A 12,838-nucleotide genomic window follows, 5' to 3' on the forward strand; every position below is an offset into this window, starting at 1 on the left:
CCTCAGCATGAACTGTGTGAGTCAGTGGTCTCTCAGTTCTGCCTTCATCCTGATGAACGAGACACCATCAGTCATGCGTGCTCAAGTCCACATTAAGTTTCATGAATGCAATTTTTTTTTTAAATAAAATAAAATTTACCTTTTTGAGAGTTTTTGTTTTCTTTCTAGGAGTGCACCACAAAGCATCCATTGCTGCAAACAGACAAACAACACAAGCGTGACTCACGACGGCAACAGCAAGAGGCTACTAATGGAGAGGTGTGAGCAGGGTCGGTGTCAAAATAGTAGTCTTTCATACACACACACACACACACACACACACACACACACACACACACACACACACACACACACACACACACACAGTCACACAGTCACACACTCACACTGGACACCACTAGAGTTTCTTTTGATTTTTTTTAAATCATTCCTAATGTCTCAAGACAATAAGTGCAATATCAATAAATATGAATTTGCAGCTGGGCACGTTAAAACATCCTGATCTGTGTGCTGGGTACTTCCTTATTCTCTTCCCACTCAGGCCGTCCTGTTGGCGCATGATAAGCACTGATATGAAACAACGATAAGCACAATCAGGGAGAGTTTTCGTCCTCAGACATTAGTCTCCTCTCCTTCCAGAGGGTTTGTACTGCAGTGCGCCCTCTCCTCCAGACACACGTCCTCTGTGGCGGTGCTCACGTGACTTCCGGCGCCTCGGTGTGGCAGGAAAGAGAACTGCAGGGTGTGTCTGCCCTTAGCGGGCCCGCCTTTCCCCGTCCCGTTGCTATAGCAGACGACTAGTCGGCGGTTCTCCTCAGGTGCGGCGGAGCACGAGGGGTCTCCGTCCGCTTTGCTGAGGCGAGGCGAGTCACCACCGGCGTCGCTGGCGTTGTTGTCATGGAGATAGGGTAGATTCCCGGTGGCGATGCTGCCGCTCTTGACGTGCGGCGTCTGGCTGTGGGTGTGGCGGTACTCCTCATCGATGTCCTTCCCCAGCTTCCACCGCTTCCACTTTTTCAGCATCTCTGACTGCACCTGAGGGACGATGGGACCGCAGAGAAAGAGACACAAGAAGATTTGTGATTAGGATTAAATAAGACACTGAGCACTTCATCAGATGGACTTGCTCTCTTGCCAACTATTTAAGACTTTGGAGATTATAGATGGACGATGTTTGTGTCTGTCCCACTTTGCAGACAAAATAATAAAGTGGAGCTTGAACAAAGGTGGAGCTTTCAGAGATATAAGAGGGCCGATAGAGGCTGGAAACAGAAACACTGATGATGAATAATGTCGAATTTGTCGTCTCTACTAAAGGGAAAGGAAGGAACTGCAGCAAGAGCAGAGATTAAATTAAGGTGGTGCTTGACATGAAAGCACATCCGTCTCACCTCTTTGTTGACGAAGCAGTACAGAATGGCAACAAGCAGGCCCTGAAACAGAAGGAGGAGCTTTAACATTTCAGTCATGTCAGATACCTGAGAAGAAACTAATGTTTTTACTGAGCACAGTTCTAAATATTGAACTATTAATAACAAAAAAAAACAATATCACTTTTGCCTTTTTGTCATAGAACTCCATTGTTGTTTAAAAAGTCAAGATTTAAAAACACATGAAAGAGCTATACCATATCGCTGCTAACTATGAAGATCAATGTATTGCTAGTTTAGGTCTACAACTGATCTACTGGTGGCAGTAATACAGCCACGCACCAGCAAAGGCAGGGAGGAAGAAGACTGCTCGCAAACACACAAGGATGTTAACAATACTGTTTTTTAATCTTACGACAGCTTGTGATGTTGTCGTCACCCCTCCCACCGCTGTTTTAAAGCATCAGGACTCAAGTCTGATTTCTGCAATGGGGTTCCTCTGGGCTTGTCCTCCATCAGCAGTCATGTGGTACACGTTAATGTGGCAGGTGGCTTTGGAGAGAGGCCTGAAGGGTCTGGGATTTTTGCGATTTTTTGTTTGGATTCTATTACAATGTAGCTAACTCATGCTGGTGTCTCCAAATTTGCCTATCCCAGCTTTAATGTTGAATATTTAATATAGATTAATCAAAGAGAAATACTCAGAATTAGATTTAAAAAAAATGCATTTAAAGAAACAACATAAGGCTAATAAATTATCTTGTATGGCTCAAAAAAGAAAAGAAAAAACATATACAGTGAGAAAAACAGAGGAACATTTATGTTCAAATATTTGAGGTTAAGATAAAATAAGATAATCCTTTATTAGTCCCGCAGTGGGGACATTTGCAGTTGTTGCATGTGAGAATAAGTGAGAGTTCAGTTTTATGTAAGTCGCTTTGGATAAAAGCGTCTGCTAAATGACTGTAATGTAATGTAATGTAATGTATGTGAAGTTGAGCTCCGACCTGGAAAGAGTTGAACAGCAGGTCACAGAAGAGGCGAATGAGGCGCAGCATGGAGCCTTTAGGGACGGACTCGTCGATGACGAAGGTGAAGAGGATGGCGTGAATCCCGAGCAGAGGAATTAATGTCAGAGTGGATTTTGCTAATCTATAATCACAAGAAACCAGAGAGGTTAGACACCACTCATTTACCACCTCCATCAGGTAACAACAAAGATTCAATATTCAAAAACTCACCTGAACTTGTAGTCAGTGTATCTCATCTGATGAGCTCTGAGTTTAGACATCAGGATTTTGATAATTCGTATGAATATGAAGAAGTTAATCTGAAATAAGAAGACAGGGGGAGTTAAATGATGCAAACAAATATGCAAAATATGTTCTGAAGAGGTTAAGATGACAACATGTGTAAGAGGGAGACGGAGACGCCTGAAAATGTCTCCAGACTCTTTCTGCGCTCTGAAGGATTTAAACTGTCCACACACACACACTCTGTGATCTAGTGCAGACCCTCTCCAATGACAGAGAGCATTAATTATTAGGGCACTCAAGTTATAAGCACTCCAAATTTGGTAACGTGTGTATGTTGTCCTGACAGATGTGTCTGTGTGAATGTGTGTGTGCGTGTGTTTGAGTGCACACAAACACAGTTTATTTAGGTGTTAATGTGTGTGTGTGTGTGTGTGTGTGTGTGTGTTGTGTGTGTGTGTGTGTGTGTGTGTGTGTGTGTGTGTGTGTGTGTGTGTGTGTGTGTGTGTGTGTGTGTGTGTATGAACAATAGATGAACTGCAGGGTCGTGTTTGGGATTGCTGGAGGATGACATATAACGTTACACAACCGTTCGGCAACTATTTCAGAGATTAGGATAAAGAGAATTTTTCCAGAGAGCACAATCTGTGTGATTTACACAGTCCAGGAAACACACGGGTTTCTGAATATTTCAGCGTGTGTGTGTGAGCACACGTACGCTTCTGCATGAGGTAACAAAGGTTGCTACTGTTACTGTGCACTCCTCTTAAGTGTGCCCATCCATAATCTTGTTTGTCTCTATGGGAACGAGAGGCAGGAAACACACAAGAGGGACTCCACAACTTATTTCTGTGTGTGAGGGTGTGTGTGTGTGAGTAAGGGTGTGTACATCAATATGCAAGAACCTCAAATAAAATAATTACTGTACAAAATAACTGTATTGAAAAAAAATTGTGTACTCCCAATCACTTTTTCCTGCTTTATTTGTGAATGAATCAGTAAATGTAATCATAACTGGTTAGGTTAACTGCCAGCTGTGATTTTATTGTTGTGGTGGACTAACATTATGAGTAAGTTACTGTTATATTATTGCAAAGTGCACTGCATTAAGAGCCTGACAAAGAGTCATGTCACATCTACTCCATAAAATAAGTAAGTAAGTAGCTACACTTGACTTCACAGAGTGACCTTCTGGAGACAAAAACTAAAGTACCGTACTCAGAGAGGAGAGATTATTATGTTACTGATCTATAGGAATGTACGCTGGGAAACTGTGAAGTGAGGTGTAAGTCTTATGTAAGTGATGTTTTACTCCAACCCTCCTTCCAGCTAATGCATCTTTAAGAAAGGAGATGCACTTATGACTTCTGGTGACTAGTAGTTCTCTTGAATACCTATGTTGAATACACTTCCTGTAAGTCGCTTTGGATAAAAGCGTCTGCTAAATGACTGTAATGTAATGTAATGTAATGTAATGCATCTACATACTTTCAAAGAAGCACACAGACACCCAAACACAAGCATAGTTGGTGAATGTCAGCTGCTTTGTGTGCGTTTGTGTGTGCGTGTGTGCATCTATAGCTCGATCACATGGCAGCACACTCTAGAGTTGACTTTCCTTCATCACATTGTTCAACTGCCACATAGAGAAAATAAGGATACGAGACAAACAGATACAGACAGATTTACCAGATAAGCAAACACTATAGGAGAACGGATGATCCACCAGTATCCCATGTTGATATTCCTCTCCCAGCACCTACACACACACACACACACACACACACTTAACATTGTAACTTATTGTTGTTATCATGTATATCTGATCTTTTCACTGTATCGAAAAAGTCATCACGTATTCGTACATTATAGCAAAAACTCTCACAACTCAAACTTGTAAAATATGTTACATCTAAACTTACATCATTTGATGTGGCAACATTATTATGAAATATTAATATAAAAAGCAACTTACTCCTCGTTCTCATACAGATATTTCACTGTGATCCACGGCAACACGAATATGAGCGGTGCGCCTGAAAATCATATAACTTTGTGAGACATAAAGACATTGAGGCTGTCCTCATTTTACCAGAGAGATGTCATCATGTGCTCCCGGTCCATATTTCACTACAAAGCTTCATTTTTTAGAGCACACATCTAATGTGTTTAACGAATTACAGTTTGCTCTTTATTCATTCTTTAACCCAGTTATCAGGCTGACATGGTACTTTAGCATTATTTATGATGATGGGTTTAAAATCTCATTATCTCAAGACAAATATTTCTATTCTTCTCTGAAATGATGAAGACTTGAAACATTTTTAAATATTAAAATGTCTGCCTGTGTGAAGCAAATCTAATCTATTCACAAACCTGCTCTCTTCCTCGGACATTATCTGTTCTGTCGGGCTGCAAAGACTAACATCAATAGGACAATCCAGTTAATAATGTGGCAAAACCGTTATTTGTTATCTCCGCTCTGGGAGGACTTTCATAATCAAGGGAAACAATGTTTGAATTCTCAAGATAACTATATGATTAAATTATCATCTCAGAATAGCAATCTGAAAACTTAATATGAACATCATCGGCCTTTACTTGTTTAGAGATAATTAGAAAATTGAGTTTTCAAGAAAACAGTTCTGGAAAGATAAACCAAAGCTGCCCCGGGGCGTTCGGGTGTATTATGTGTGAGGATTTCTTATATAATATATCATTAAAATCAGTAGGAGGTAGACTAACAACATACATATTTAGATGTACCTGTTTTCTTTCAGTCTGTTATGATAATGTATTAGATATATGGGGGCTTAGCCAGTGGTTACCTGACTCATACTGAGAACTGCTCTTTCATTAGTCTGTTTACATACCTCTTAACCATTCTGCTACATGACTGACTTCCTGTTGCTGAAGACTGTTTGACGGAGTCTGTGCGCTACAACTGATCTATCTGAACTCTCTGCTTTTGGTTCAAAATCCTGTTTACTCTTCTCACTAAATTGACCAATATTTGTCTATTGGCAAAATAATAAATACACAGCTTCTGTAATAACCATAACAACATTACTGTTCACTGTGTAAGAGTGATGACCTTACCCCAGCCAATGGCCAGATAAATGTAGAAGTACTTCCTCTCGCTGAACACGGTGATGACCAGCAGGCTGTGCAGGTAGATGCCCTCCACCAACAGCCAATAGTTGTTGGCCATCACGCTGTACTGCATCATCACCATGGCACCACGACACCACGTAACAGCCTGACACGCGACACAGAACGGAGGCGGTGTGGATACAAACAATAAGCCAAGGTGAGATCCTCTCCGATAGCACAAAAGTCGAAAATTTGTAATACGAAAGCAGTTCAGAGGAAGGCCAAGGACTGTTGTCTTTCACATGAACTGCTCTGCTCACAATCCTTCACAGCAATTCAAGCTACAACATTACCTTGACTACATTTCCGATGTGTCTTGCACCTCAGCACAAAAGCAGCATATCACACTTGGAGGACATTTTTAGTTGCCCCTTGCTTATACTTCACAGGGACTGAGGCGGCCACAATGGTATTTGTACCATTTTATATGAGATATAGTGTTTATTCCAGCGTGAATGTAGCAGGAAAGGAGTGAGTGGAACTGGAAAAAAATCCAAATGTGTGGGCATTTCTTGATTTTCTTCATCAAATATTTCAGTTACACAAGTTTTGATATCTTCTTTAAAAACCGATGCAAGATTTATCTCTAGTAAATGTAATTTGTCCCAGAACATGAATTACAGGTAAAGAGGCTGAACAAATATTATCTGGTAGAATATCTCCCCCTTATCAGCACTATAAGAAGTTACATGCACTATTTTGCATTTACAATGTATGTTCCATGAGCAGTGCAGGAAGTAGTGGGATGTATTAGTCTCATGGTAAATAGCTTCACACGAAACACAACTGATAGCAGATGAGGCTGACGTGGTTGTGTCTGCTCTCACCGGTATGTTGACCCAGGCCTGTGTCCGGCTGTCACTGCTGCTCCGGGGGTCCAGTGTGAGGGACAGCAGGGCGTCTTTGACCAGGATGGACACGGCTCTCAAGATGAAGGAGGCAAACAGGTTCATGTGGATGTTGTTCCTCATACAGTGGAGCTTCCTGGTGCACAGGTGACAGTGTCTGTGAGGGCTTCTGACTTTGATAAGTTGTATTCACAGGAACATGACTGCAATTATTTTTCCAACCCTTTATTGTTAGTACTTGCTCATATCTTTTGTTCTCTACATTTGCTCCTTCTTGATTCTCACCTTCCTTCGTTCATTGTTTTTTCCTCCTCCTCTTTTTTACTTACTTTGTATCCTTCCTTGGGTCCATCCTTTACTTTTCACATTTTTTTCCACCTTTCATTCATCGTGTCTTTTTCTCTTCCTTTGATCTGTCTGTTCTTAATTCTCTCTAACCACCCTGTTTCTTTTTATTCTTCCTTTCTTTGTTTCTGCCTTCCTTCCCATTACTCTTTCCCTCATATCATTAATTGCTTTGTTCTCTTGTATTCTGAACCTCTGACCTCCTCTTTACTCCCATCTTTCTCCTTTCCATCTTTCTCCTGCTTCCCTTTATTCATTCCTTGGTTCTCTTTCCTTTTTCTTATTGTTCTTCACCCCCTTATCTTGATTAATTCCTTTCCTTTTTTTCTTTTAATTCCTCTACCTATTTCCTTCTTACTTCTCTGTTAACTCCTCGTACATGTTGTACCTGAAGGTGATGAGGATGCCCAGGGCCAGCAGCAGAGCTCCCAGGGAGAGCGAGTAGCCCACAGTGTACATGATCCGTAACTGACTGAGGGTGCGGCCATACTGCTGCTGCAGAACCAACAGGAGAGAAAGAGTCAGATGCTTCCACGCATTGCCATCCTACACACCCGCCAATCCATCCACCTCCACACACACACACACACAAACACTGGAGATCAGATTTGGCAGAAAAATATGTAAAAAAAAAAGGGTCCTAAAGAGAATTTCAACAGATGGGAGGATTTTCACATGCTGAGTCATTCGGGATCGAGTCAAGTTAAAGTATCAAGACAGTCACAATCACAATATCGTGTAACCATCTGCCAGTCCAAGTAGCTGCACACATGATAACTGTTACCGCATAAGGCAGGCTTGGCACACACACACACGCACACACACAAAAACACTGTCAAAAACACTGTACTGTGTACACACACCTCACCGGGGTCGTCCTCACATTCGCTGGTATTCTTTTGCGCCCATTGACCCTCTTCGTTGCAGACTCTGTAGACCAGACCCTGTTGAACTGTTCACACAGAGACTCACATTAGGATGGCATTGTACACTGTTCAGAAGTCGCTACATGCCCACACAATACTTTTTTGAAAGACAATATTTAGTGTCATTATCTTGATGATCATTGAGGTTCATTCTTTGCCTTCCAAACATTAGTTTCTTTCACTACAGCTCCATAAAAAGCTAGGAAGCAGAACTTGAATGAAAGTGAAATATGCTTAGACACTTTCCTGCCGAGAGCTTATTTAATAGATTGATACCAGTCTTACATCTATGGAAAATATGAAGCTACAGCATGTAGCCGTTAGCTAAGCTTAGCATAAAGACTAGAAACAAAGGGAAACATCTAGCCCTGCTCTGTCTCAAGGTAAAATTAAACACCGTACCAGCAGCTCTGAAGCTCTGAAGAACGGAGAAATGATGTGTTATTTAGGATAACACATCATTTCTTCGTTATTTAACCCATAGGCCTACAAGAATTGGGGTTATGTGTTGGGCTTTTTCCTTGACTTTCCACTGGTTGCCTGGCAACTGCTTTCAGTCATGAAATAGCCTGATACACATAACTCATATTACATGCTACAACATACGATTTTTACACCTTATAATAAGTGAGTCCCTCTTACTTTCTTATCTTTGAAAAGAGCACATCTCCAGTCTTTGTGCTAAGCTAAGCTAGCTGGCTGTGGCTTAAAGTTTACTGTACGGATACGAGGTTTCAATCTTCTCACCTATCGATGAGCAAGAAAGAAAATGCGGGTATTTTCTTTTCATTGTGCTGCAGTTAAAACTGGCCACACAAAGACTAAATATGAAACCTTAGTTGACCACACAATGTTACTTCTGAGACGTCATTGAGCCAAAGTTCAATGTCCAGTCTCCAGTAAACACAGACAATGCTCATTTGTTTTTACAACTCTTTAACCAAACTATTAACCTGAATAGTAAGTCACCATCTATGGAGCGTGTGGTTATGGCGCTGCAACTAACTTAATATGCAGATTATTGTTTTTTTATTGATTAATTGCTTAAACATTTTGTCTGTGATACCGTATAAAATATTGAAATGTGTCCATCAAAGTTTTCCAGATCCCAAAGTAACATCTTCAAATGTTTTATATATTTATTTTATTTGTTTAATATATTTTATGCCTGACAATCAAAAAAGATAAAAAAAAAGAACAGAGAGGAGCCCCTGCCAGGCTGCTCGTCAACAAGAGATAGCAGAGATTAGCTCATTTTCACACCTATTCCCTGCCTCCAAACCACCTGCAGGAAACCTGAACATTGACAAACAACTGACTCTACATTTGAAGAGCTGCTATGAACTAACGATGTTATCTATCAGAGAGAAAGTGAAGTCTTTACACCACTTTCAGGTAGGTTGTAGAGTGATAGCTGACTATATATGTGGCCTTCACACACAACTAAAGCTTAATTCACTCTCTGAAACTATTGTACACACTATTCAGTACAGCATTCATCCAACACATTGCTTTCTTTCATCCCACTTTCAGGTTAAAAGAACTGTCACATTCCATACTTCTCGTGAAGGTTTTGAGGGGTGCACACAGCTCATAAAATAACAGATTTTACTTTAATGCACATGTATTTCCACTCTTTCCTACTTGGTATTGCAACTGCTGCACGACAATTTCCCTTTGGATTAATCAAGTTTACCTGATCTCATCTGAGAACACGTACCTTTATGGTACCATGGCAGGAACCATGGGCAGGACACGTTGACAGTGGTTCCTGGGAGTCCATCAGGCCAACAGGCGTAGAGGTCAAAGGTCCTGTTACACACCAGCCCTGCAGAGGAGAGCACTTCTGTGAAACGTGTTCTCCTGGATTCATTCTCCTGCATGCATCTCTTTAGGACACAAGCTCCAACTTGTGGGGGGGGGGGGCTCACCTGTGGCAGGGGGCGTGGCGTTGTGGTAGACCAGGCACTGGTTTTTGTAGCTGCTCCACTGCTCCTTCACGAGCTCCAGGGAGTTGGTAGAGGAGACCTGCAGGAAGACGCTTCATGTTGAGTTTCAGTAACAGCTGCCGATTAAAGACACAGCTCATTCTGTGTTTGTGTGTGTGTGCAAAAAAGAGAGGGAGCGAGGCCGAGAGGCGTACCTTTGTGCAGCTGCAGAGCATAAGCAAGGCCAAGAGGAGACACACCTGGGACATCCCACTGCCGCTGGGAGGGTGGGGGTCGGTGGGGACCAGAACACAGAGGAGGCCCGACACATGAGGCGGTCCCGACCCTATCTCACCGTGAGGCCTACACACGATAGGGAGAGGCTTGTTAGTGTGATTAGTGTGATTAGTGTGTGTGTGTGTGTGTGTGTGTGTGTGTGTGTGTGTGTGTGTGTGTGTGTGTGTGTGTGTGTGTGTGTGTGTGTGTTCGGGGTCGTTTGAACTGGAACTGAAATGGAGTGATATACTGAAGATATGAAGGAAAAAAAACAACAATCAGTGAGAGACTGCCTCCTTTTGTCACAACACATGCCTACACACATCACAGCTGTCGGATGTGAAACACCAGGCACCTCCACAATGCCAGATTTTCATGAACAAAGATATAAAGTACCGAGGTATATTTGTGAGTTCATCCAATTGGTTGAATTAACATAGAAGTTTGAGTTATTTTCCATCCTACAGAAAAGCTCATGGGATTCCTCAACTCACATTTTTCACAGCAATGAAAGACAAATATTGTCATTTATCCAAGCAAACTGTGTACTGTGCATGTAGGACCGTCTCTTGTGCAAAATGTACGGCATCTCTACACATTTCTCAAATCATTTATTGCGAAATTGCCGCACAAAAGCATCAATCAATAAAGGGATTGGACGAGGATGGTGGAAGGAAGAACTGAGGTTTTTCTCAAATTGACAAATGTTTGTATGTGCTTAATCCCAGTTCAGTATACCTTATAAATTATTATGAATACCTGTTGAATGAAAGCCACAATATTTAATCCCATCAAATAGCTAGTTTGTGTGTTGATTTTGATGGCCGGTGCATATCCTGTGGCGCCAGTTGACCGTCTTCACCAGCGATGTTGGAGAACAAAACGAAATCTGAAACGTTTCTGCAAAAAACACCTTGACGATGGAAACATTTTTGGCTAAAACGTTTCAAATTTCACTCTGTTCCAGTCTCTTCTGTTGAACTGCATCCGATGATGATGATGATGATGCAGCAGCATCAGACTGTTTCTGTGTCTGTGTTTCTGTCCTTTGTATCAGATAGTTGTAGTAGATATACCTGAAAGAGACCTAAGCCAAACATTGATAGCCTGTTGTGTGCCCGGGGCGGCTGTGGCGTAGTGGAGAGCAAGGTAGCTCTCCAATCAGAGGGTCGGTGGTTCGATACCCGGCTTCGATGTGTCCTTGGGCAAGACACTTAACCCCAAGTTGCTCCCGAAGGCTTGCCATCGGTGTGGACTGGATGATGAATGTTAGTTAGAGTCTGATGGTGGCACCTTGCATGGTAGCCTGTCATCAGTGTGTGAATGGGTGAATGATATGTAATACACTACTGATTGTAAGTCGCTTTGGATAAAAGCGTCTGCTAAATGACTGTAATGTAATGTAATGTAATGTGTTATCACAGAACAGAGATTTGCGCCTTCATTTAGAAAGGACAACAGAGCAAACAACAACACAGTGAGCTGCTGCTGTATTTCCTTCCAACAATCCGAGCTTTTATCTTGTGTTGTTACAGTAATAACCTTCCTCTTTACGATCACATGCAGCTCTTATCGACTGAGATACGCCAGGAAATACGCCAGGAGTTTCTCTGTAAATTATATAAATATGGTAAATAAGGTAATGTTTTTTTATCATCAACAAATCCCATACAAAAGACCAACACCAACTATACTAACACTGAATATCCAAAGCCTGATATATATCGTAATCCTCTGTTGCATAAACATTAACACATCAAAGAGCCACATAACGGTTCACATGTACCTTCATTATTATGAGCACAGGTACCGCATTTAATCAGAGTCAATCCCACAATAACCTTCCTGCTGCTTTATTTACTCATAGAGCATGTATCAATTAATCAATCCTGTATTCATTCACAGCTGAGAATAGTCCCTACTAAATTAACGATTTACTTCTGTTTAAGTTACTTTTGGCGAAACCTACAATGCCTTGTTGTTTAAGGAAATTACTGAGCCACTGAATAAAAAAAAATTACAACAGTAGGGAGACTGACGCTCACATTGTTGGCTTTGGTCTTTTTGTTTGATTTGGTGACAATATCAGCAGTCTTATCCTTCCAGCCGTTCTTATGAGAACAAATGTGGAAATAGAGCTGCTGTTACAATAATCTTGTTATGCGGATTGATTGATAGATTTTATTCATGACTCAGATACGGACCTAAAATCAAAAGTATAACATGTTAGCACAAAAAACTAATATAATATGTTTAAGTGAAAACACATATTTCCAAGACAAAGAACACATAAAGAGGCACAAGACCTGCTATTGTTAATAACTCTATAAAATGTGTTTTCTGTCATAATATATGAACTATGCAGCTTTATTAATGTTATGTTAAATAGGATTTTAGTAATCTGCAGTTTATGTAAATTCATCTCCTAACCTCCCTCGTATGCACAGTCACATAAATAGAGAATTATTTGACTCTCATTATTAGTTAGACATATGAGAGCTAGTGTGCATATATGTGTGTATATGTGTGAGTGTGTGTATGTGTGTGTGTGTGTGGTTTGTTCGTGAACATGATCGCTAGCAGCATCTATGTGTCCTTTTTTAGTTAACCACAACACTGAGAAGAAGACAGACATAATCACAGGACTGTCTCGACCTGATAGCCTTATCGACCTCTTAGGCAGGTTTTACATACAAACACACACACACACACACACACACACACACACACACACACACA

The 12,838-nt window shown here is 41.2% G+C and overlaps 1 protein-coding gene across 1 annotated transcript; it reads right to left on the bottom strand.

Moving 5' to 3' along the window:
* Positions 1-511: 511 nt before the first annotated feature.
* gcgrb (glucagon receptor b) lies at positions 512-10,092 on the bottom strand. Its single transcript, XM_054604894.1, has 13 exons — positions 10,039-10,092; positions 9,827-9,923; positions 9,616-9,723; positions 7,833-7,921; positions 7,358-7,464; positions 6,604-6,760; positions 5,723-5,882; positions 4,599-4,659; positions 4,313-4,382; positions 2,612-2,700; positions 2,378-2,522; positions 1,392-1,433; positions 512-1,035 (listed from the first exon to the last, which is right to left on the bottom strand). Exons 1-13 carry the CDS (start codon positions 10,090-10,092, stop codon positions 613-615), a joined length of 1,602 nt encoding a protein of 533 aa, XP_054460869.1. The 3' UTR covers positions 512-612.
* Between the last annotated feature and the right edge of the window lie 2,746 nt (positions 10,093-12,838).

This window comes from Anoplopoma fimbria, chromosome 9 (assembly GCF_027596085.1).
Source record: "Anoplopoma fimbria isolate UVic2021 breed Golden Eagle Sablefish chromosome 9, Afim_UVic_2022, whole genome shotgun sequence".
In the NCBI taxonomy this organism is placed as follows: domain Eukaryota; kingdom Metazoa; phylum Chordata; class Actinopteri; order Perciformes; family Anoplopomatidae; genus Anoplopoma; species Anoplopoma fimbria.